Genomic DNA, 26,519 nt, shown 5'->3' with positions numbered 1-26,519 from the left:
TTGCTTTCTAGGCGTTTAGTAAGGCGCCAGGTTTCAGCTCCGCATGCAATAGCGGCAGTATGCGCTGATTGGCGATTTTTATTTCGAGTGACAGAGGTAGCTTACTTTTTATTATTTGGGAGTGTTTGCCGAGTGCCCCCAGCCCACACCTATTCTGTGCCGGATTTCTCTCTCGTGGTTGGGGTCAGCACTAGCCGTGAGTCCGAGGTAGTTATATTCTGTTTCTTCCTCTAGCGTTTCGTTTCCTAAGCTGAAGATGACGCTTGTGCGTGTGTACTGCTCAATACTTCATATTTCCGTGATTTGAACTTGACCCTCACCCGCACCCTCCTCACCATTCCCACTCTCCGCAGCACGCTTTATGCAGATGGCATTAACCTCTGGGTGCACTCCGGCTCCGACTATCATATTAAGACAACTCTGCAACTTGGCCTCAACACAGCTCTCCACCACATCGAGCCCCTCGCTCTTAGCTGCTCTCCCCGAAAACCGCCCTTCCTATATTCAACCCGCCCCACTCCCAACCACCACGGAGCCCTCCTATACAGCTTTACATCCGCTCTAATTCAGTCACCCACGTCTCGCAACTCCGCCTCCTGGGGCTTACAGACTTAAGCAGGAGGGAACGCTGGCACATAGCTCCAGGGGATCCACGCCGACGATGACGTAGCATCCAGTGTGTTGCACGGGCTCAGGTCGAGCTGTCATGGCCGCTTGTACATAGTTCATCCATGTAAATACATCGCTGCTCCATCTTCATATATTCGTCTCTTCGTTACCTTGTCACCACGTAACAATATTGACAATATTTCCGCCTCCGCTTCCGTAAGCTGTCTTTCTTATGACACAAATTAGAAAACGCTCCTTAAAATGTTAAACTGATGGCCCAGCAAAAAATATTCCTGCCAAAGTTAGAATATGCATGCGTAATATTGGACCCATTCACAAAGAAAAACTTTATTAAACTGGAAAAAATCCAAAAAGACAAGCTGTAAGGTATATATACTCTAAGTTTAGTCCAACTGATTCACCTTCTGATCTAATTATAGCTAATGACATTGAACTCCTTGAGTCAGCAGGGAAGACATTAGGCTTGATTTTCTTACCCTCCTACTTCAGAGACAAACAGCACTAGACCTGACACAGTACCGGATACGCATATCGACGAGACACACGACACACCATCACCCCGGAACCCTAACACTTATTTTGCACGCATAGTTGCATTTAAAGTTTTTTTTTCCACGAACAGTGGAAGAATGAAACTTCCTTAAAGACTGTATAAGCATTCCCATTGGTTGTTTCGATGACTGTGTATTGTTTGGGTCTGTAAATCTGTTTTTGTATGTCGGATTCTTTCCTTTTTTATTTCTGTCTGACTTGGGTTCTAAATGTGTACTTTTTACGTGTATTGTGCCCACTGCTTAGACCTCCGAAGGTCTGCAGTATGCTTTAAATGAAATGAAATAAACAAACGGCACAGGTCAAAGATAGTACAGGCCTATGCGCCAACAACCAGCTATAATCATGAAGGCGTAGATAGCTTCTACAGGGACGTCGAATCAGCAGTGAAAAAGGCAACAACGGAGTTCATGATTGTTATGGCAGACTTTAACGCAAAGGTCGGTGAGAAGCAGATGGGAGAAAGGTCAGGGGGAAAGTTCGGAATAGACAATCGCGACAGTCGATGAGATACACTGGTGGGATTTGCAGGGAGAAATAAACTGAGGTTGATGAAGAAATTCTTCTATAAACGAAAGACTGTGAAATGGACAGGGCAATGTCCCGCCCCGCGCACTGCGTTGCAGTCATCGGGCATCACTCCCCTCACAGTACAGCCACTGCCATCAATCCCACCTCTAACACCACGACGGCGGACGAGGCGGCTATTGCCATCGCGCTTTCTCAGCGCCCCACACCCCTGTACGTTCCCTCCGACTCGCAGACAGCCATCCGCCATTTTCTCCGGGGCAACATCGCCCCACAAGCCCTGAAAATTCTCACCACCTTTCCCCCACCGACACCGTGTGCCTGTTGTGGACTCCAGCCCACACATGCGTAGGCGCTAATGAGGTGGCGAACGTACGTGCTCGCGAACTAGTAGACCGGGCCACCGCGTTATCTCCGCCTACACGCAGTGCCCCTTCCGGTAGCCCCGCCGGGCTCCTGCATTACAGGGACATCAGCCTTCACTACCGCCTCTTCTGCCGGCGGTACCCTCCACAAGATTCCCAACTCACCCTACACGCAGCTCACTACCTGCGCGTCCTCCAGACCCACACCTTCCCCACCGCACGCAGCTCATTCACACCCACCCACACCTTCTTGGCTCCCCAACATGCCTGGCCTGTGGGACCCTCGACGCGCACTATCAATATGTGTGCGAGTGCCCATCAGACCCCCTCCCCCCCTTCCTTCCCCCTACCTCTGGGAGTAGGCGCTGCGCGACACGGAGGCATCGAGGCAAGACTTGGTGACTACCCGGGCCCTGACAGTCGCGGCGGCCCTCTGAACCACCCCATCCCCCTCACCTGCTCCCTGAGTATCAATAAAGTTGTTTCTCTCTCTCTCTCTCTTCGTGTCCTGATAATGTGGGCGCTATCAAGCTGACCCATTCAACACTCCCCAGATAAAAAAATGACCAGCTTCGTGTTGCCCTTGTGCCTGAGTGCTCGTTTTTGTGATCAAATTATGCGCAATTATGCTTTGTGAACCTGCAATGTTACCCTTTTTTCTATATAGGGCATTTGAAAAACGATGAATTTGGCTAGCTTCGCGCTTTTAGACACCGAAACAAATCCTGACTCTGCGTCGACCATCTCACCAAAAATTTGTATCCTCCTTACTGATTCTTTCAAAGCGGCCCAAACTACCAAACTGTGCCTCCACAACCCTACGTGCTTACGAGATTATTCATCACGTAACCACCTGAAGGCGCAACAACCGCTCCCTAGTGCCCACCTTCCAATGCATTAAACAATACACCCCGCAGACTACACACCTCATCCGGCGTATCGCCAACAAACAGCACGGCCTCAAAGAAGAGGATCGTTTAGGGCTCGTGCACAGATTTTTCATTACCCGTCTTATGTATCACCTGCGCTACCTTCGTCTCACACCCACCCAACTTACCACACTTCATGCCCTTTTGCGGAAAACCTGCCGACATGCACTACTCCTTTCGCTCTACACCCCCCATGGCAGGGTCCTAGCTGTAGGCGTCCACAATACCATCAGAGAGCACCTAGACGCTCACCACACGTCCAAACTCACGCGGCTAGCCTCGTCTCCCACAGGGCACTACATCCTACAAGCTATACCACCACGTCCCCCTCCCCCACTCCCTACCTTTCCCACCCCCATACCAGCTCACATCCGCGCACACATTAAGGTCGGCCCTCTCCCTAGACACTTGCACCCCACATACGATGCAGCTCGCCGGCATGCCCGAGTAGTCGCCCACTCCAACAAATGCCCCCTAGCATCACAAAAACTCTACACCGACGCCGCTCCGTACCGCAATCGCTCCCCGCACTGCGTTGCAGTCATCGGGCATCACTCCCATCCCAGTACATCCACTGCTACCAATCCCACCTCAAACACCACGACGGCGGAGGAGGCGGCTATTGCCATGGCGCTTTCTCAGCGCCCCACCCCCCTGTACGTCCCCTCCGACTCGCAGACATCCGTCCGCAATTTTCTCCGGGGCAACATCTCCCCACAAGCCCTGAAAATTCTCACCACCCATCCCACAACCGACACCGTGTGCCTCTTGTGGACTCCAGCCCACACAGGCGTAGGCGCTAATGAGGTGGCGAACGTACGTGCTCGCAAGCTAGTAGACCGAGCCACCGCTTCATCTAGGCCTACACGCGGTGCCCCTTCTTGTAGCCCCGCCGGGCTTAAGCATCAAAGGGACATCAGCATTCACTACCGCCTCCCCCGCCACCGCTACCCTACACCAGATCCCCAACTCACCCTATACGCAGCTGACTGCCTGCGCGTCCTCCAGACCCACACCTTGCCTAACCACACGCAGCTCATTCACACCCACCCACACCTTTTTGACTCCCCAACATGCCTTGCCTGCGGGGCCCTCGACACGCACTATCATTCTTTGTGCGAGTTCCCATCAGACCGCTTTCCCCCCTTCCATCCCCCTCCCTCTAAGAGCAGGCTCTGCGCGACACTGAGGCATCGGGTCAATACTTTGTGTCCACCCGGGCACCGATGGTCGCGGCGGCCCTCTGAACCACCCCATCCCCCACATCTTATTCCTGAGTATCAATAAAGTTGTTTTTCTCTCTCTCTCTTTTCATGTCCTCATAACTTGGGTGCTCTCAAGCTGCCCGACTCAGCGCTCTCTAGATAAAAAAATGCCCAGCTTCGGGTTGCCCTTATGCCTGAGCGCCCGCTTTTGTGATCAAATTATGTGAATTATGCTTTTTTGAACCCTTTTTTCTATATGGGGCATATGAAAATACGATGAATTTGGCTAGGTTAGCGCTCTTAGACACCGAAACAAAGCCTCACGAGCTGATTTTACACTCTGCGTCGACCATCTCACCAAAAATTTGTATCCTCCTTACTGATTCTTTCAAAGCTCCCCAAACTACCAAACTGGGCCTCCAAAAACCTGCGTGCTTACGAGATTATTCATCAATAACCACCTGCAGGCGCAAGAACACTGACAATGGCATTGACTGGTCACCTGGCCATGAGGAGTCGTAATCAGGCAGCCCACATTGCGGCGCAGGATTGTTTGAGGCTAGGAATTTCCACTGCTTTCCCATGTCGGACACGTCAACCGCTGCATTTTCCTCGCCAGACATTCACATCATTCAGGAGAGAAGGGACTGCGAAACTTGGCTAAAGAATATTACCCTACCAGGAGTCATTACATCCCTGCCCAACTTCCGCGTTCTTCCGAAGAGTTAGTCAATTGATATATCGCCAATGCCAGCTATACCCCTGGAACTATCGGATGGTGGTACGCCCCTTTATCAACACCAAAATGCCTTCACTGATTCAATTATACTAAAGTCGTTCTGCATCATCTCATCTGGTTCTGCCCCAAATTCACGCGTTATCGCACATTAACTGCCCCAACAAATAACGCGGAATACACGCAAGACCTCACACTGTCCATACACGTACCTTCACGCCACTACAAAATTTTCCTTATATAGCGGTCTTGCCCAAGCCGTCTAGATGGCTTGCCGTGCAACCCGCCTTATGCTATGTGCGCAAAAACTATTCCATTTGTTCGGGCTACAGCTCAAGTTGAAGTCGGCAAAAACATGCGACGTGAAGGTGGGTGCTTGCCGTCTTTGGGGAGCACATAATTCGCTTGTTTCCAGTCCACCACAAAGCTCCACTCCCACCCCAGCGCCCATCTCTCCAAATTGACCTGGGGGAAGAGAAATGAACGCATCTACGTGTCCCAGGTGAACAGCCTTATTCCACGGCCACTTGAGACCATCCGGCTTCTTGGGCTCTCTCCACCCGCCGAAGCTGGGCGGCAGAGTCCGAGCAGGGCCGGGATGCGTGCCATTTCTCAGGCTAAGGGAAGGGAAAGGGAGTTAGTAAGTGTGGTTCATATCACCGCACCGCATAACATGATTATTCTAATAAATGTGCTCTCCTCCATCTCTTCCGCCTACTTCGTTGAAGCCCTTCCCTCGTTTACACCGCGAGATGAGTCTTCAGCGCGGTTAACACTTTTTTTTCAAGTGGGCTAGCGTTTGACGCACCAAACTCGAAGCTGAGGCGGTGCTTCGCTCTTATAAAAAGACCGAAATGCTTCACAAACAGCGAAATAACATGCGTTATTTTCTTGCAAAATTCTGATATGAAATGCCAAATAACGTCATTCGCTTTATGAATTGTTTTCTAATGAATTTTCTCCTTGAAATAATTAATTGGTGCGTATTTGCAGTCCTTCGAGGAGTTGTCGTGAAAGTAATTATGTTATTCCACCACTTTATTTTTGCCGCCAACGTAATTTTGCCGTCAACGCTTATTTAAAATGACGCTATCCTGCGATAGTAGCGTACCACACTGGGTGGATAACATCTTTAAAGTCTCGGCGGGACGAGCAAGCAACAAGCTGTCTGACTGGAACTTAGCAGAAATTTCTGGTAATCTGGTGCAGACTGCCACACCAGCTGTCTGACTGGCACTTAGCAGAACTTTCTGGTAATCTGGTGCAGACTGCCACACCAGCTGTCTGACTGGAACTTAGCAGAAATTTCTGGTAATCTGGTGCAGTCTGCCACACCATCAGACAGCGGGGCACCGTATACAGTGAGGAAGTCAAAGCTCTTCTTTCCTTGTCCACCCCACTTCACGATATTGGCAGCTTAATGTGTTCTGAAACATTAATATCTCTTGTCGCCTTCTCCAGCGGGTGTTCGTGTTGTCGGCTCGAAACGCCCTGCCGCTATTAGTAATGAAAGGCGCTGGGTGTGTTCTATCAAAATCGCAGGTCATAATGAATGCTCAGTAAAGCTTTATGTCTGTCTAGTTGGTGTAGCATGCTTTGGAAGGAAGTTACGCTTGTTGTGATCCCAGAGACGGGCACAGGAAAAAACAGTGCACTTTCACTAGAAGACGCACTCACGAATGATTTATTCTGATCAAGACGAAAACATAATAGAACAGCAGAGAATGAAACAACAAATTCCAGAGAGAGGAGGAAGAGAAGTCAGAAGGGTGAAATAAAAAGACTTAAACATAGCGGTGGTCGGAGCCGGTCCACGTGCTGTCGTTAAAAATATGGTTTTAAAAACTGAATCTCACCCTGGTTTAGCGTAATAGTTGAGCGGTGCTCACGCGCTCTCCCTCATGTCCAGGTGTCATTCATAACACTTCATAGTTCTCACGGGATATTTTATCTGTAGCGCGGAACAAAACCACCAATTTGCTGTTTCATTCTATTGTTGTTCTATATATATTTTCGTCTTGCTCAGAATGGGTCAGTTGTTAGCGCGTCGTCTTTTCGTTAAAGTGTACTTTTGTCCGTCTCTGTGATTATAAGGAGCGCAACTTACTTCCAAAGTATAATGAATGCGAGAGTAGTCGGTGGCTAGCATAGTGAAATAATTTAAACTAATTCCACTAGTCCACACGCCCCTCCACCTCCCACAAACAAATAAAGCAAAATTAAAGATGCAATCAAAGCTAAAAAATGGTGGAAGCTGAACCCATGAATGCCATGTCGTAGCCAGATCCTGTACGCACTACGGTATTCGTGTCCACTTGTAAACGACGGTGCTTCAGGTTGACTTAGGTTGTTCGATTGCGGTGCCTTCCGTTGAGAGGAGGCTTTGCTTTTGGTGCTGCTAAAATACCCCCACTAACCCTAATATCGGTGTTTAGTATTGAAGCTTGGACTACTACCAGTGACTACTTATCACAACTTAGCTCAACTTTGACAGTATTAACTACTCCGACCACTTCGATTGCGCCGTCCAAGATGCTTGTCAGAAACTCAGAGTTCCACCTGGAACCCCGTTTTGTCGTGCTTTATGCCGTTTGGACATGCCCATCCACGAGTATTACCCCTATGGGAACTCCTGCAGAATACCTTCAATACTCTTAATGCGGGTAACTGTCAGTAAATGTCACATTATAATAAGGTAATAAATAAGTAAATATATCAATAAACAAATACTTAAGCTGAGCCCTGTATTTTATCTGAAGGCATCTTCAGCGCACTTTGGAGCGCCTTTTGATTTAATGCATAGAGTGCAAAAAGCATACAATACGAGCTAAACAATCGGCTCGCAATTTCTAAGCATAAAAAAAATGAACAATAAAAAGCAGAAAAGCAACCAGGCAAGAAACGATTGAACAAAATTGCAGCAACTTAAGTGGGTGGCGCTGAGTTTAGTTTCGAAACTTTTTCTATAGCTTCAATACACTCAGTTTTATACAGAAGCCGCTTGTATAGAAACATTAGAGTGATAGTTTCATAATATTCGTTGCTTAATTTTTGTTTCAAAGGCTTTAAAAGAACCAGCCCTGAACTATCCTTCACCGTTCAGAAGGGCATTTCTGACGAGTGAGTGAGTGAGTGAAAAACATTGTATTGAGCAGGTGAAGTGGGAGTGGTTCCTTATTCCAGGAAGCCACGTGATTAGCGGGCAGCCTTCGCTCTGGAGGCCAAAGGTGTCTGGACGTCTAGATCGCTGCTGGTCTCCAGGTTCTCCCACAGCTCAGGGGTGGGAATGGGGGATGGAGGAGGGAAAGAGTTGGGTTTGTGCTTACACTCTAATATGATGTGAGGAAGAGTACCGGGTTGTAAGCCGAACTTGCATTCGGCCGGAAAATGCGTTGGAAACATGCGATGGAGAGCGGAGTGGGTGAGGGAAGGTATTGCTCTGCAGTCGGCGAAGTGCGGATTCTACTTTTGAGGAGGAAAGTGCTGTCGTTCTTACCGATAATATTGTGTAATATCTTGAAAAGTCAGTAGAGGGACGGATGGTGCAGTATCCTCAGTAACCTGGAGGGACAGGGCGCAGGCTTGCTTGTGAGTAAAGTGATTGCCCGTCAGTGAGGAATGGCCAGGAGTCCAAATGAGGGTGACTTTCCGGCAGGGTTGATGCTGAGACAGTAGTTTCAAAGTTGACCGGGCTGCCCTTCGGCTAGGAAGCTTCTGCAGGCTAAAACAGTGCCATGTTCGGCTAGTTGGTGGTTTTCAGATACAAAGGAAGGAACAGCGCACATTCTAACAAAGGACGGACACAGTTACACATCACAAGCGCTGTGGTGTGAACTCTGTCCGTCTCAGTGCTTGTGGTGTGTACTGTGTCCATCCTTTGTTAGAATGTGCGCTGTTCCTTCCTTTCTTTCTGCAGGCTGATTGAGGATCTGTGATGATGACGGATGAATGAGGACTATGAGGACTTCGCATGAATGAGGACTAATGCGATGGTGAACTCTTCGGCAATCCATGTTGACGACGTCTCGATTGTTGCAGAAGCCACGAGGGTGGTCTTGGTGGTGACTACGGCTATTCGATGCTGTCCGTTGGGATAGGTGCTAGCGTCCGTGTAAGAGACATCTGCACGCTTTCCTTAGCAGATCTCGTGCGCTTGACTCCGCGCTTTTCGGCGGCGGGGTTGGAGGTCCGGGTAAATATTTTTTGGCAAGAGGCGAGCCCGGATAACTCTACTCTAGTTATCAGGGATTGGCTGAGAGGCACTGCATTGGCATGGGACGTGAAGACTTTTCAGGAGGGCTCAGCCCGCAGGTGTTTGGCTGAGATGGAGACGTTGACTAGATAAATGGCCTTCAATGAGTTCTGACACCGTGTTGTGGAGTCCCAGTTGTAAAAGAGGGACTGTAGAGGTGTTCATGAGAAGATTAAGCACTTGTTTGAATCCTTTCCGTATAAGTCCACTCAGAAGGTCAGAGAGATCGGTCTTAGGTTATCAAGATGAGGCGACTTATTTGGCTTGGAGATTAATCTTATTTCAGTCGTCTTCCACTCTGGGGGAAGTGACCTGAGCTACGGTGCGAATTGATGTGGTAAAGAAGGTGATCGAGCCAGCCGCCGTCCAGGTTGGCAAGAAGACGGTAAGTGGCTTCGTCTGGTCCCGGGGCGCTATTTTTATTGCATTCGAACAAGGCTGCTTCCATTTGATACAGCTCAAAGTCCTTATCTCAGTCACTGTTTTCCGATCTCGTGTAAGAAGGTGGGTTAAGTTGCGAGAGGTGTCCAGATATTTACCCGTGAGTGTTTGGATGAGATGTTGGGGAGATCCGTTGAAGGAGTTTAGGGTCCGCATCACATTGCGTTGGGTATCGCTCTTGCTTGAGAGCGGGTCTATGAGGTGCCCAAGTAAATACCATGTCTTGCGAGTGGTAAGGGTGCCCTCGAGGCTGTCACATAATTGAAGCCAATTCACTTTGCATATGTGAATGGCGTATTCAGTGGCTTCTTTATTAAGCGCTGGAATTATGAGCCGGAGCTTGCGGTTCCGTCCTTGCCGTTTCCATCGCTTTGTGAGGCTCCTACGGGCCTCCCAGAGGTGGAGAAGTTTAGCATCCACGCTGGGGGTTTGGAAGGAAGTGATTAAGGATTTTGTGTTTATCCGGACTGTTTCAATAATGTCATCGATTATCCTTGTGATATTGTAACATTTCAGACGACGTTACAATATCTCAAGGACAATATTTTATCTAGCATGCACGTGACTGATATTTTGAATATTAAGGCGGAAGATTGGATCTCTAGTTTAATTTATCTGCAAACTACGAAATGTGTGGCATAAAAATAGTCTACAAAAGGGAAGAAGTGCAAGCCTGCTTGAGTGCTTGAGTGTAAAAGCAAGAGCGCTTGATTGCCAGTGCAAGGGTGCAAGTGTGCTCAAGTGGAAGCGTGCAAGCAAGCCTGCAAGTGTACAAGCATGTTCAAGCGCGAAAGTATGCGTGAGTGCAAGTGTGCTTGAGTGCAAGTGCAAGGGTGCAAGGATGCAAGCGTGCTCAAGCGTGCTTGAGTGCAAGGATGCTTTAAGGGAAATCCAAAGCTCGTAAGGCTGTCTTAGACTTCGTGTTTTTCGATGTGTCCATGCGTGCCACATGAAGTCCGACGCGCCAGAGCTCGGTCCTCGTCTGCGACGCGAGTTGAGTGTTTTATTTTCTGGCCGATACCTCCAGTAGCGGTACAGAAGGAGTTAGGTGCATAATTCGAACATTTTAAGAATGTGAAAGCAAAAGCCTACTTGACCTTCTATTGATCTGCTGGTGAACGTTTTGTTGAACTTTGCGCCCGCGTCCGTCACAACTTGGCTAGCACCCCGGACAGCAGCCCCCGAAGCTGGTTCCGCTTGTTCGCCTTTACCAGGAGCATCCGGTTCGCCCCCGCAGGTATTTTCACCAAACAAGGCAGCTCGTGTTGCACGCGCGCACGGTGTAGTAATATGCACGTGGGTCAGCGGCCAACCCTGCTTTGGCTCTGTTGTTTCCCTTTCCCGGCGTACAATTCGTGGCGTGCTATTCGTTGTCCGATTCTGTGACCTCATAACACTTTCGTTCCACAAGCTTCCATGAAACAGGGATCTTCGGCTTTTGCCTTCGAGGAATCCACCATGAAAAAGCTGGTGTTAACAGCCCTTGGAGTTTGAACGCGCAAAATGCCATTGTGCTCATGAGAAAGATTATTTTCCGCCATTACCCAAGTGCTTACACCACGCTCTCACCGTGAGATCTGTATGCGTAATTGTATCTTGGTTTCATCCCCGTCTCCATCCGGACCGGAAGCTGCGTCTTAAATCATTAATATTCACTTAAAGGTCTCTCCGGATGCAAGGAAGCCGACGTCAACAAAGGATAAGTATTAAAAGCACAATGTAAGCAAAACAATTTTTTGTCACCACATTTTGACATGAACTGCGTGGCCAACTCTTTTTTATGACAACATTTTAACAATTCAGATACTTTATCATTTTAAGATATACTAAACTGTTGCAATCTTTTTTTCTCGTGCGGAAATAGATGAACGTTTTTTCAAACGCTTAGTTTTGTTGTTAGTACTTCCCAGTGACGAAGTCGCTAAGACGTTATGCTGCTTTTAAATCCGCTAGTACTCCCAACGTTTCATCCATGCGTGTAAACCTGCAGTATTTGACGTGTAAACACACTCGTGGCAGCTTGCCCGGCGATACACTGGCCTGCGGCAACGACTGTAGCAAGAAAGTAAAGACTTGTTTTTTTTTTTTTAAATAAAACAACATGACTAAATGGGACATTTCAAAGTATCGTCTTTATTTAGCATTCAATTTGCGTTCTTTTCATACTTAACTCCCCGAGACAATGCTCCGTTAGTCATTAATTACACCAGAATGACAAAAGACCAGGTAAAATGTATGCCTGGAGCTTTTTAAGCTCTTAGTGACTTACAGAAACTAAGTTACAACGTACCAAAAATAGTTGCAGCGTGGTAATGGCTTGTGCAATTTTCGTCTTGTGTATCACCAGAACTCTACAATCTTGATCATAATGCAAAAGAAATACATTCTTCACCCGGGAAAGGTTTTGAACACGACTAAATTTTTAGTTGGCCTGCGTTCAATGAAGGGATATCTGAAGCTTATAAATCGTGCCCAACACTGCTGTTCCAAGAGGCAAGTGCAGTTTTAATTTAATGAATATGAATTCCAGACGTGAAAGGTAACTCTGGCGTGAAATATCTTTGTAATGAAACGTGCGGGGCAATAATATACATGTATTTTTGCGGTTTCAGGCACAACCCTTGTATGTCGCGCATTAATTGGCATAACACGTGTCCACGTCAGGAGAAAACATGATACTGAGGCACAGCGAGCGCGCGGCAAGACGTCTTCGTTGCAGCGGTTCATCAGAGGCTCCTAAACTTCTCAATGGCCTTCTCCAGTGAGCTGAGCACGCTGAGGACGGCGTCGAAGGACGGCGCATCTCGGCGTCTTCGACGACCCGCTACAGTGGTGCTGACCGCGCTGCCCACCGTTCCCGCCGCCAGGGTGGCAAACAGTGCGCCCAGCACGGGCAGAAAGATGATGCCTGCGCCGAAGATGATGATGAGGGGTACCCAGTAGATTAAGTCCGAGAAGCCCTGCGCCAAGAGAAATGTTTCCGGGGAAGCCAAGGTAAGCGGTAGCACACGAAGGGTAAATAAACCAGAAATACTGCCATTTAATAGGAGTAGCATGTCATACCGAAATAATGATATAAAACATTGTAGAGTTCACCCACGCACCCGGAGATCAGCGGTCAGCGTTTATTTAGGCGCATAAAACATACAAAATTTTAAAATGGATATGTTATGCTCAACACAATATAAAGCTGTTATAATATAACAAAACTACACACTGAAGCGAAAAGTGCAAAAAAAATTATTTACGTGCGTAACATAAGAAAACTGGCAACGAAAGATCCTCAACGAGGACAGAACACTACGCAAACGGCAAAGTAACATATGACGCAAACAGAAAAACTAAGTACGGGTATAAATATGTACATTTCGCCTGACTGAAGAGGCAAATCAGTGTACCTTGCCGTTCCGCAGGAGAAAATAACAGCGAGATTCAAGCGTGCAAATACGTGAACGGCACAGGTGATGCGATCCGTTGAAACTGTGGACAGTTCCAGCACAGAAGTTCCAACAGCTGTGCGCCCACAACGGCGAATCGCGCGTCATGCCGAAACTGGAAGTCCGAAACGGGTGGAATGTGCAAGTGCTTTTAAATCGCGCCTGCACTTAAGACCAAGATGCGCTCCCAAGGGCAGTGCCCGGAGTCGGGAAAGTCAAGCTCACTAGGAAAAAGGGCTTTGAGAATCGACATCCCTTTCTTTTGTAGTTATGGTTGGCTAAAAATAAAAATTTATTCATTTAAGTACCCTAGAGACCAAGGGGGTCTTACATAGGGGAAGTGGATGAAATGAATGCCGCTCAATATACAATTTCGTAACTTGCGGAAGTTACTCGCTAAAACAAAATAATATTCCCGAACAGGACGAAAAAAGACACGAAATTTTGTTCTCGAACAGGGCGAAATCCGACTGGTACAGTTCCGGTGCAATTCAGACATGCTGTATCCTCTACAGACCCCCAAAAATACACCCGAGCGCTGAAGTGCTCAGTTTTTGACCGGCTTAATAGGCAGCGTAAAGGCAAGCTTGTGGTCATAGATCACACAGAAACCTATGGTAGTTAAACTTTAGGCAAAGTGATATCTCACATCCAGTCGTCAGAGAGAGAGAGAAATCACTTTATTGAGCTTTGCGAGGTTAGAAGGTGGTTGTGGCTGCCGGTTTGTGCCGGGCAGCGACATCGGCGGCTCTGGTGACCAGGACGATTTGGACTTCCTGGTCTGAGCTCGCCATTGCCTCCTCCCACTGCTCATTGGAGGAAATGGGGGGAAAGGGTCTTTGGTGCATCCCTATATGACGTGGGGAAGGGTGGCGAGGGTTCCGCATGCTTTGCAGTTTGGTTAGAGGTGAAGGGATGAGTGGATGAGGTTGAGCTTGGCTGGGTTTGAAAAGGTGTTCGTTTGGAGGAGTCTCCACATGTTCTCTTGTGCGGGTGTGAGCAGCACGTTGGCTGAAGGGAGTTTTCTGAGGGAGAGGCGGTATCATGGTTATTTATTGATATGATACCATTCTGTCTCTGGCGGATCTGGCACCATGGTAGGGGATCGTGCTCGCCCCGGCTCGGATAGTAAGCCATCGAGCCGTACTGTGGGCGGCCTCGTTATCCTCCAGGCCACCGTGCGCCGGAGCCAATACAAGGTCTACTGGGGATTGTGGTGGGTGATGCTGGATAATTTTGGTACAATTGACTCATGTATGAGAATATGTAGCCCTTGGGCGCGTTTACGCGCTCTTTTTGAACCAGGGACTGAACGCATCGATGACTCGACGAGTGATTGCTGTTGCTGCGACACAAGACTGCATTTTCAATGCTAGTTTATTAAGCCTAGGGCAACAAATATGGTCCTTACAGTCACCAAAACATCATGAAACAACAAAGAAAATCAGCCCATGAAATCGGCAGAAACTATGTTGCCATCAAATTGACAGCGAAAGTAGTATCTACGGAACGCCACTTGAGAATTAGAAAGATAGGACTTCTGGCCGTTAAGGTTAATATAGCAGGCCTGGCCACGGAGGTAAGGAACTAATGCAAAAAAAAAATTTAGAGTTGTAAAGCGGCCCGGCATTAACTCATGCTTTTACGAAGAAAGCAGACTTTAACCATGTAAGACAATACGCATGGTAAACCGGACACAAAGCTTAGGCGCCGCACAAGGAAGGCACAGCTAATCAATTGCTTCGAGTAGCTGCAGCGGCAAGTTTCCCGAAGCCTACCTTTCACATTAAAATAATGTGACAGATTGAATCGAACCCTGAAATGTCGCGGTTAGTACTGGAAGTAATCGGTCCCCGCACAGTCTTATATTGCTGGAGAACTACCGTCAACGCAACCGGAAAATGACGGCGTTTAAGGGTTTTTGGGGCGTTGTGATCACTAACCATGGGAACAAAGAATTTAGACCGCTATAGATCGGAGGTGTACATAGGGTCGACTTAAACCTTTAGAAAAGAACAGCTGGTCTGCTTCACAAGGTCATTAGCGATGTGCATAGTCCCACGGTTTGTGCTGCGTTGCCAGTTCTGATGGCTGGCATACCCGCAATACGAAAGGTTCGGAAAAAAAATCGGGCGCGTATCTGCTCACCTCCCTACAAATATCGCCGTGAGATTATTTTCTGTCGCCCACGCCACTCTTCCCTCCTCCGCCCAGCTCTCGCACTCTTCTTCTCACGTCTCACTCCTCCAACGATAAACACGGCGGAAGTTGACTCGAGTCAACTCAATTTAACCGCGCACGACGGCTCGTTAACCCTCTACTGGAACCTTTCGTTCCTGCTGGCGTTCTTGGAAAGCCGCCAGGAAGTATAGGGTGGGGCGCGACCTGTTTTTGTATTTTTGGTAAAAACATTCTTTTAAACGCGTGTTTGTTTTAACTTTTCCAGCGCAAAAATCAAGCATCCATGTATTTTGAGTTCAAAGAACACTCCAATAAGCACTTTTGCGTGGATGTTTTGCGTCGAATTGGCGTAATGTGTGCTTTTTGCTCAATAATTTCATACGTACAATGTATGCTTCCAGATTTATAGGTTGGGTAGGGTTTTGCCTATATAAAATTCTCGGAAAAGAATTCTTTTCACTTTTGACCGGGTGCATAACCGAGCAACAGACAGACAGACAGACAGACAGACAGACAGACAGACAGACAGACAGTCCGAAATTTTTGCGTTGAGGTAGCCAACTAAAGACCATTGACTTTAAAACTAGCAGACGACAGTGGCAGATTGGTGAAATATCTGCATGATCACGAGATGCAAGGGAAGCACGAGCAGAAGGCTGTTCAAGCTGGCCAAGCGCAGAAGCTTTCGGCCGCTTGAGCGAGGGGAAAAAGGAAAAACGACCGGGAGGCGGTCAAGGAGTCCTCTGTCGCAGAAACATTGAATTTTACATTTTGCTCTGTCTTTGCCGATGAACCCGAAGATATATTTCCTTGTGCTTCCCCCATGATTTACCTGTTATGCCTAACGATATCTTCGAACCTCATCATCGTCGTCGTCATCATCATGATGATGATCATCATCATAATCAGTCTATCTACGCCCACTGCAGGGCAAAGGCCTCTCCCATTATTCTTCAATTACCCCGGTCCTGTGCCAACTGTGACCAATTTATCCCCGCAAAGTTCTTGATCTCATCTGCCCATCTAACTTTCTGCCGCCCTCTGCCCCGCTGGCTTTCTACAGGGAACCTCACGGTATTATTAATGTGATCGAGTCATTAAAAGCGACGTGATCAGCTGGAAATGTTCCTATAAATTCTAAAGTTCTGAAAAGCACTAAACATTCTTCTGCTGTTATATTGTCTCATATCTTGCAGCAATCACTGTCATCTGGAGTGGTGCCACGATACTGGAAGGTCGGCCAGATCATTCCAATACCCAAGAGAGGTCTGTCATCCTCACCTTTCAGCTATCGTCCAATATAAATAATAAGCATATGCTGTTAACTTATGGAACATATTATCTACTCTCAAACCGTAAAGTGTCTTTCGCCTGGAAATTTTTTCCTCACCAGTCATCACGGGTTTCAGAAAGGCCTCTCATGTGACACGCAACTCGCGATTTTTATTAATGATATCGGCTGATGTCTTGATCACAATATTCCTGTAGACGCTCTTTTTCTAGACTTTGAAAAAAGCGTTTCATAAGGTATCCCATAAACGTCTCTTTCTGAAACTTTCGTGCTGAAACCTTGCCCTGCCGTTTTAAACTGGATCTAAGATTTTCTGTCAAACCGCCAACAGTTCCTTTATGGCAACCAGGCATCATCATAGCGCTTTCAAGTAATCTCACGTGTGCCCCAGGGTATGTTCCTGGGTCCCCTCCTGTTCTTAGTTTATATAAACGACCTGTCTAATAATATGTCGTTAAGTATCCGTTTATTCACAGATGACTGCGTCATTTATCGCCCAATAGATGACCCTAATGACTCTTGCATTCTCCAAAATGATCTATTAACAATTGACACATGGTACAGAAACAGGCTAATGACTCTAAACATTACCAAAGCGTCCGTCGTTTCTTTCCACTGTAAGAAAGATTACCCGGCACCAACATACTTCATTTTAGGCTCTAATTTATCCCACGTAGATTCCTATAGGTATTTAGGTATAAACATAGCACCCGACCTTAATTGGACACCCCACATATTAAATATCTGTAACGAAGCAAATAAAGTTCTTGGCTACCTCAGACAAAACTTACACCTTGCCCCTCCTCCTGTAAAACGTTTAGCTTACCTAACATTAGTACGTCCGAAACTCGAATACGCTTGCTCCGTCTGGGAGCCGCACCAATCTAATCTATCTAAAAAGTTGGAATCTATTCAGAATAGGTCAGCAAGGTTTATTTACTCTTAATATGCACATCACTCAAGTGTCACTATTCTGAAAAACCAAGCCCAACTTCAAAACCTGGAATGGCGACGCAAGGCCGCTAGATTAACCCTTTTTCAGAAATTATTTCATTCATTGTCTGACGCATTCAGTATTATGCCCGCACATCGAATCTCTTCTCGAACCAGCCACCACAATACCATTTACTCTGCGCATGCCGGCACAACTGCCCACCTTGACTCGGTTTTTGTTCAAGCAGCAAAGGAATGAAATGATCTTCCACCCGACGTCGTGCACCACTCAAGGCCCATTCTGTTCAAAATCCACATAGAAAGTAATCTGCACCACAGCCCACCCCTCATGTAGCAGCACTGGGGTATTTGAGGTATAATTAACAAAAAAAAATAAATAAATAAACGCACCTTGTCGTAGCCCTGGTAGAGGTCGTAGTAGCCATGGCTCTTAGAGTTTCGATGCAAAGAAGAGCCGGCCGCAGCATTGGCATTCTCCGTAAACTGGCCAGAAGGCACCGCTTGTATCCCCGTCAACTCCTGCTTATTAGAGCTTCTGGAAAGGTCGGGGGGCACGGGCCGTTTTGCGGTTGCCGTGGATGCGGCGTGGACGCTTGCGAATGTGATGAAGACGCTGACGAGAAGCAACCACTGGATCTTTGCTCGCGGCAGCCCGCCTCTGCCTGAAATACAATAATGAAATACGCATTGGTCTCAGAGTTTCGGATGGCAGCTGCGTTAGGGAACGCATTGCATTCCACTGAATACATTGAGCGTTCTATACTTAAGGCGCAAGCTTTGTATGTGTCATTATTCCAGTAATAGAGAGAATACGATGTGTTTCCCCTTCTTTTTACTTCCTGGGCACTTCCGCCCCAGCTTTTATGCCCACCACGCTCCAGAGAAATAGAGATAGAGACAGGGAGAGAGAGAGAGTCTCCATCTTTATTTGTAGAGCAGAGGCTGATGTTATGGGCTACGTCCGGTGAAAGGCATCCCTAGCACGGGATTCGTTGGCTTTGACTGGCTGTATTTGCTCGGGTCACTGCAGGCTCAACTGGGTAACCGGGTCTCGGCTGGCAAGGGGAGCCTTCCGCTGCTCGAAGGTGGTGTTTAGAAGTGGGGAAAAAACTGGAGTACGTTGGCACGTCCCTACCATATGGTATAGGGTGCCACGCTGCGAACAGTAAGCACAGAGTAGGTTGTTCGGTGGGGAAGATGTGGTGGAGGTGGGTGGAATGGGGATAGGATTTGTCTGGATGCGTTACCAAGCTGTAACTTCTTCTCAGGAGAAGCGCTAGTGCGAGGCTGCAGCGGGTTTGCCTGTAATGAGCGAGAATCTCTACATACCCAGTCAGAGGGTGTGGTTGATCAGGGGGAGGAGGTGGTAGATATTGGCAACCGTGGGAAAGGGCTGGGTGTACCATATCGTGACCCGCGGCGTGAGTCGCTTTATTGCCACGCACGCCGGCGTGTCCAGGGGCCCAGACGACGTGCATGTCAGATGGCGTCCAACAGTTTTGGTGGATGCGCAGGGTTGATAAAGAGATGCGGCCAACCTGGTTTGTTTCGGCGGGGTGTAGGTGAATGAGTGACTGCTTCACGACGGGAAGTTGCGTCGAGAGCAATGGCTATTTCCTCGGCGACGTCGATGGAAATTGCGCTGGTAGTGGCAGCATAGAAAGCTTCGCTTTAAAAATCGGTGTTACAGAAAATCAGAGCGCGATCTAGATAACTACCCATAGAAAAAGGAAACAGTAGCCGTCGGAAGAAGGCTTTAAGAAAGGCGAACGAAGCACGCGCTGGAAAAAAGAAAAGCAGCGCCATATGAGTGTACTCAGAAAGGGCGACGCACCGTAGAACGTTCTGAACGCGTACTGTACATATCGCCGCCGAGGAGGACAGCTAGATTAAATTGCACATCGCCACGTGTGACGACGCACGAGGCCTTATTCACGCGCGGGGACAGCGCTGTAGAAGAGGAAATGCCGCTTGTCGTAACCGCCGTCCGGTGGAGGCAGATTTGGCTGAAGCTGGGGCAATAGTCCGGCGAGAGCAGCATGAAATTAAAAAAAGTTCAACAACCGATGAACAGTATGTACAACTAAGCATTCCGATCTCCCTTCTTAGACAGTGTCAAGCATCCCCTGTAAGGGTTCCGACTAGAAATAACAAATTACGACTTTAATGTTGCACTGACCATTGACGCAGAGCATTATTTCACACGTTTCGTGTGCGTAATTTACTGACGTGGGGCTCTTCAACTGGGCGGTGCAGTTCGCCAGTCAGCGACAAATGGGCGAGTGGATTTATTTATTTATTTATTTATTTTACCCTCAGGGCACACAAGTGATGCGACGAGCGGGATACCGGACTCCACTTCGCTCGCCCAAAAACGTCAGTATTCTCGAAACTCCGAGTATGCGTCTTGCGTAATTAATACAAAATCTATACACAAGGCTTAGTCATAGATCGCGGAAGCGTACAAAAACCTTACGTTTTGTAGCGCAATGCTTTAACACCTGTTCTCCACTAACGCGCTGCCGGTGTAGCCAACCGACAGGAGCGGCCGAAAAAGCGCAGGCAAGGACGGAATAATGGCAGTAATGAAGAGAGCTCGACATTGGAAGAAGTTCGCAGAACGTACAGGGTTATAGTTTTGGCGTGTTTAGAAGGCAGGGGAAGCGGCGATACTGCAGTTTTAGTGAACAAAAATTCGGAGTCGGAGCGAACTGCAGGAGAAGGGGGAGTGCCGCACCGCATGCCATCATCGTTTGGTGCTGCTGGTGTGACCCACGCAGCCCGAGCGCTGGCTCGGGGGCCACTGCGGTGTAAGTGCTTTGACTGCGGCTGACGCTCAGAGTCGCCGGCGCAAGAATCTAGATGTCCATGCCTACAATACAAGTTACCTACGAAAGTACAGATACGCTGGTCCCTGACAAATTCTTAACCACGCTATACCGCAAGATCCGAATAGTCACAACAGCCGAGCTGCAAATTGGTGTTAAGGAAAGCCATAATTGTTGGCCAGAGGTGTAATTAACAGTTTTGTCCGTCGCACGCATGTTTCACAACGTTACTGTCGAATAAACACTGACTGGCTCAAGGCAAACGACCCGAATGTCACACACAACAAGCAAGGAGCAACGGAGCGTTGGCTTCTGAGCATCTGAGAGGCCCTGCAACAATATTTAACACCATGATTGAAGGAGTCGGATGCCTTTCTGCGCTTCGCCTACCACCGTCATTTATTTGTACAGGGCCTAATCCATAGATACTGAGCTACAGAGCCCACTATCTGATATCCCTCTGCTCGCATTCTATCGCCCGCCTAATCAACAAAGCCTCTTACTTCATTGAAAAAATACAGCAAGATTGAGCAATATATGGAGCAACAGAGGAATAGATAGAGCAATAGAACAACATTGGCTATAGAGCATGTTGGTTGCGTACTTCTTTGACTGTTGACCCAAACATCAAAACAATGGGGTTGAACGTCTGAGCACTGTCGTGGACAAGGGAATCGAGACCACGATTAATCTGCCCACGCGCACGGAATCTCCTCGCCTTTCCTCTTTTTTGGGGGGGTTGAACGCGGCGAAACCACACCTGGGCTAAAAGGACCGCTATGGTGGAGGGCTGCGGGTTAATTTTGAACTTAAGAACGTCTTGCTTGGGGGTATTTGTTGTAGTATAGAATTAAATATTAACGTGCGCTGCATATGTGGACGAGGGACAAGGACAGTGGAAAAGACATAACCAAACGATGGTGCGCAAACAAGGAAATGATTTATTCAAAGCTGTGTAGTTATTGGTAAGCATAATTTTGAACACCTGAGGATTTTTAACGTGCGCCGAAATGTCGAACACACGGGCGTTTTCGCTTTTAGCGTCGCTCAGAAAAGCAGCCGGGGCTCCAACCCGCGTCCTTGGGTTCAGCAGCAGAACGCCTTAGCCTCTGGGCCACTACGTAGTGCACTTCTTCCTGTCTCGACCCCGTTAACATCCTGCCCGACGAGATGGACTATGCAGCATCTCTTGTTGAACAGTTTTAAACTGTCTCAACGTGTTTTTCAGCCCGTGGAATGTTTTCTCCGGCCACGCAATATGTCAGGACCACGTGGGATCCCATACAGACGGAATCTCAATTAGAAAGCCATTCTCCTCACTGCTTGATCATTATGATTGGAATTTCTTCTCAGCTACTTCACCTGCAGATAAACTCTACGATAAAATCGTGGAGGCTTTTGACTTCCTTCAGGGTTCACTGAAGAAATGAATTTGACTAAAACAACAGGTACGGTGTCCTTGGGGTATTTCTCCTACCGGCCATTGTTCAATGGGAATTAGTTTTTCCTCGCTGTAGGCGTGCAACCAGCAATGCTTATGTAAGATTGCTTATGTCAGATTTGTGAAATAGAGCGAACTCCTTGAACCGCGCAGAAAAGCGTACGCATTTCAACACAAAGCTTAGGTTACCTAGGAACAACTCGTCTGAAATGCTGGTTACCACTAGGGAGCTGCCTGATAGGAAATACCAAGACGCATGCTCTACCATCGCTCGTTACTTGGGTGCTATGTCAGTCGTTCTCGCTGATCAATTCAATGCTTTTTTCGTCCGCTGGCCGAACAACGCGTTCCCATTGCGAACTTGCTTTTAAGTTGCAATCTATATAGGAGTAGCCTTTTCTACAATTCTGTAGGAAAGGCGACCTTCGCTGAAATGATATGTAGTTTTGAAAGAATTAAATCCCCGAGAATAAACGGCATTTCTGTAGAAGCTCCTTGCATGTACTCTGGGAGTCTCAAACATGCTCCACGCGCTAGCAGCCTCGTTTAAACTCGAGTTGTACACGTAAGCTTAAAAAAGGCTTCTGTCAACCCACTGTACAAATTTTGTCATGAACTATAGTGGGATCTCAATTCTTCCTGCTCTTGCCCTTATCTGCGCTGCCCTAGTCGTGTAGTCGGGTACAGGTCATTGGGAGAGGAGGCGCTTGCCCTGCAGAAGACCTAAATATTCTGATGATGGTGATGATGATGGCCATGATTGCCCTTATTTTTGAAAACACATTGCTTTTGCGATGCTCTGCTTTCCTAGTGGAAACGACATTATTTATTTATTTATTTATTTATTTATTTTGTTTATTTATTTAAATATGAAGTTTACCTCTCTGACGCGACAGAGGCGATGAGCCGCGCCGTAGTGGAGTGCTGCAGATTAATTTCGACCAACTGGGCCTCTTTAACGTGTGCCTAAATCCAGAACAGAGGAGAGTTTTCTCTTTTCGCCTGTATCAGAAAAGCCGCGCTTTATATGACCTCACCCAACAATTCGCTTGCCTGTGCGGAAGCAGAACGCAATCAGAACCGAGGAACTTTGTGATATTATCAACACTGCATCGGGGCATAACAAATTTGCTTGTTCCATGTTCCTGGATTCTTCAAAGTCATTCCATTCCGTCAGTCACCTTTTTCTGTCGCGCAAACACTTTATCATCAGTTAACAACTATTGTGTGACCATTCTCATATTGTTGTGTTCGATGGTACTAGAAACCATCATCAGCATTCCAGTTCACGCGTCATGCAGGAGTTTATTCCAGCTTCTGTTTTGTTGTATCCTATAGCTTTACGATCAAAGCAATGAATGCGCTCATGCAATATTCTTCCAGTACGCGGCAGACATCACAGTTGTAGCCAGACCTAATAATTACGTACTAGCAGTGGAGTAATTACAGCACAACTGCACGCGAGTGATTTGGTAATTGAGTGATAACCTACTTCGGATTACTTTTATTAAAGTACTCAGGAACTTATTAGGTACTTAGGTTTACTTTTTGACTGCGATGGGTTCTGGAATAGACATTTAGGGGACGTATTATTAAACTTCGAAATTGTTGTTGAACATCGGTGAACAAATATCCTTTGAGCTTGCTTAAAATAGGTTACCGATAGTATACGTTTATTTTATTTCTGTATTGTCTTGCGGAAAGCCAAGATCTACTGCCTATAAAGAGATTTACTTAGGTCTTTTGTGTGCGGGTTGTAAGATGAGTCCAATGTAGATGTCTTTCAGGAATTACGTATGCCTGATTTTTATCTATACCGTTCAGTAGACAGTAGTGTTGAACTATATACTGTGTGATTCACAATTCACAGCTTACGCACCCCAACGAGACATTTGTATACGTGAACGCTCCGTACTACGGTGTGTTCGTACTAAGTATGTTGAGCGGTTGGCCGCATTTTATGTACTTTCTACTTAAACTCTTTCCTCTAAAGTGTTTTCGTCAAGCAGCTGTGCACAAAATGGACACAGTGTTTTGAAACTACGCTGTTTACTTGTATGCTTTCAAATGTCTCGTTCTCGTATTTGGATGCCCTATAAGGTGTAGCCAACTGCCGCGCACAGCCCCATTAGTTTCTTTGCAGCTTGGGCTGCCCCGCACTTCTAATCAGTTTCTTGGCAAACATTGCTTGGCAAACACGGCTCGGCAAACTTCGCTTATTAACTTGTAGAGATTTTGAAGGCTGTGCCTGTTTACGCCTTTACGAATATACCCATCATCGGCCGTGGTGTTCTGTGTTATTGACAATTTATTCAAAAGACGTGTAAACCTGGATCTTTAATTTGTGACACTCACCATAGGCCACAATGACGCGGCAAGTAGAGGTGCGTTTTCAATGCGCTCATTCGGTCTGCTGTTTTCTCACCGTATCTACTTTCCAAAACTAAGGTAAAATTCTCATGAACGAAAATTCTGAACGTTGATTGAGAGCACAAGCATTACACTTTCTCTACAGACAGCGACAATTGAGATGGAATATAACATGGTCCAAATAGTGCAAGTGTAGTGTGTGTAGCAAGCTCATCATGTTGTCCTAACCAGAGGGAAAGTTATGTATCCTCAAACTTTCCTTGTATGAAAAATCTTGTACGGCGCATTTAAACAAACCTTTCACTTCTCCATTAGCCCAAAGATTCTGGTAGAGTGGCATTTAAAGAGACTCTTAGCCCATTTTTTCCCACTCTATACTCGGCCTATTTACTGAAAGCCGGAGCTTCCCAATATTTCTCAGAGGTCAGGCTTGGCGAGCCATGATCATGGTAGACAAAATGATTCAATTTGACGTAAACCTTCAGAAATAATTCATCATTGAAAACTGAGTTACGTGCGCCAGAAGGCTGGTGCTGATATATTGCCACTCTATATGACGTCGTTACCAGAAAGCCGTGCGTCGAAAATCTGTAATGACACCATCAACGCTTCATCTGTTATCCAAGGACTTCCGCGATATCCTTCTTTTTTAAACCATGTGTCTGCAAGGGTCCTGTGCAGCTATTTCATGTAAAGGTACGCGACCTGTTTACGCCCTGCAAAAGGAGAGACCGGTGGAGTATTCGAAAGCTCCAGGGTAAAAACTGCGAGGACTATCGAGTGCGAAAAAAGTGAAAAAGCCCGTGCAAGAAGTCTTTTGGTATATGAGACCGGTCATGCCTGCACCGTTCTAAAGCGCGCCGACATTTGCGCTCGGCAACTTGCGAATATTTCCACGTGAAGCAAACCGGTGCTTCCAAGCTGCCCTGTTAAGCCGATACTCATATCGCGACCTGGTTGTCCGTGTGCCTTCAGCAACCAATTTAAGACACTCATCGAACAGCCACAACCACTAATGGAGATGGCCTTGCCCCAAGACTGCACAAGCAGGAGCACATATTTACCCATGATCGTATCCAATGCAGAGAGCGCCGGCCCAGGTGGACGCCACCACTGTATACCAATGCCACTTGCTGGCTGCTGAGGCCTTTCAGGGCGTCTTATACGGGACCGACACAACGCGCCTCCCGGGGAAGCGCTCTCTCCCCCCAGTCACTGAAAGTGCGGACCCGGATTCTCCGGGTTGGGAAGCGAGCGAGGAAAGAAAACAGTTTCCCGGGGCTGGACAGAAGGAGTGGGATGAACCAATTTTAGACCCGGTCGACACGTGCTCTGGCGTTGGTGGAAGACCGTCCTCAATCTGTCGCTCCCCGCGCTCTCTCGGCTCTTGACTGAGGCTCGTAGCCCATAGGTCGTCCGTCCGCGTGCTCCTTGTGATGATTCACTTGCCAGACGTGCATTTTGGCTTAGCACAAGAAGCCGCTCATGGCGGCCACGCTACATCACGAGAGGCATTGAGCGGCGCATTCAGACCTTGACAGTGGTTTCGCTCACCCGCCTTCGGAAGGGCGCTGACCCGGAGCTTCGTGGCACTGGCCGCCGTCCTGCAGTCGACAAAGGCCGAGCCGCGTCCAGGCTGGCTACGCGCCGACGACCACGATGGACGTCTGGCACGCGCAGCAGTCGGGCTTTCAGCCGACCGCCAAGTCAAAAATGGATGCAGCACTGATGCCTTCTTGAATACGTGTAACTGCGGCCGCGCTCGAAAGTCCTGAAATCTTTTGTCAGGATGTATGCAGATGAAGGGGGCCGACGCAGCTGGGTGTGCGCGTCAGGGAAAGTTTGCTGCTCGTCCGGTCGTCGACGATGCGTGGATTCTGCGCGTGCGCTTTAGAAGCTTCTTGTTTTCAATCACGGATCTGCTTCTGCCATGACAGAAGGAGGCGTTGTTCGCAGATACGGGTCCGCCTTCAGCACACGCCCGCATTAGTTGTGCATGCATCACAGGCCTGGCCAACTTTGTCTTTTTTCACTGCTTTCAGCGCTGAGGCATGCGTCGAGTCTGTTGGCCTTTTGTGGCCTGAATGCATGGATATTTCCTGGATGGTGACATTGAAAGGAACAAGCTTCGTGCCTTTGAAATGAAATTTAGACATCCCACCACGACAAGAGAGACAGGCTTTGTCACAACTGCGCAGCGTACCGTATGCACCAGCGTCACGATTTCGAGCTCAGTTCCCTGCTACATTTCAGCCTATTCTTCTACCGCAGTTTCAAGGGAAGTTGCGTAGAAGAAGATTTTGGGAAAAATACACATCAGAGCCGCACCACTTTCTCCCTTTAACTGGTATCAGTTTTATTGTTATGAGCTTTTTATCC

General features: G+C 47.6%; 1 protein-coding gene across 1 annotated transcript; it reads right to left on the bottom strand.

Moving 5' to 3' along the window:
- Positions 1-11,779: 11,779 nt before the first annotated feature.
- Positions 11,780-25,683, bottom strand: LOC144167040 (uncharacterized). The gene is made up of 3 exons (XM_077696434.1): positions 25,205-25,683; positions 17,892-18,163; positions 11,780-12,598 (listed from the first exon to the last, which is right to left on the bottom strand). Exons 1-3 carry the CDS (start codon positions 25,206-25,208, stop codon positions 12,365-12,367), a joined length of 510 nt encoding a protein of 169 aa, XP_077552560.1. The 5' UTR covers positions 25,209-25,683; the 3' UTR covers positions 11,780-12,364.
- Between the last annotated feature and the right edge of the window lie 836 nt (positions 25,684-26,519).

Source organism: Haemaphysalis longicornis, unplaced genomic scaffold (genome assembly GCF_048455015.1).
Source record: "Haemaphysalis longicornis isolate Haplotype H1 unplaced genomic scaffold, Haemaphysalis longicornis Haplotype H1 scaffold_2, whole genome shotgun sequence".
NCBI classification, from domain to species: domain Eukaryota; kingdom Metazoa; phylum Arthropoda; class Arachnida; order Ixodida; family Ixodidae; genus Haemaphysalis; species Haemaphysalis longicornis.
This window is presented reverse-complemented; position numbering and strand designations above follow the sequence as displayed.

Bases quoted from the DNA above. Each gene is read 5' to 3' on its own strand.
- LOC144167040 (XM_077696434.1), bottom strand. The intron at 12,599-17,891 runs GTGCGTTTATTT...CTCTTGGCGCAG, and splicing joins TCTACCAGGGCTACGACAAG to GGCTTCTCGGACTTAATCTA.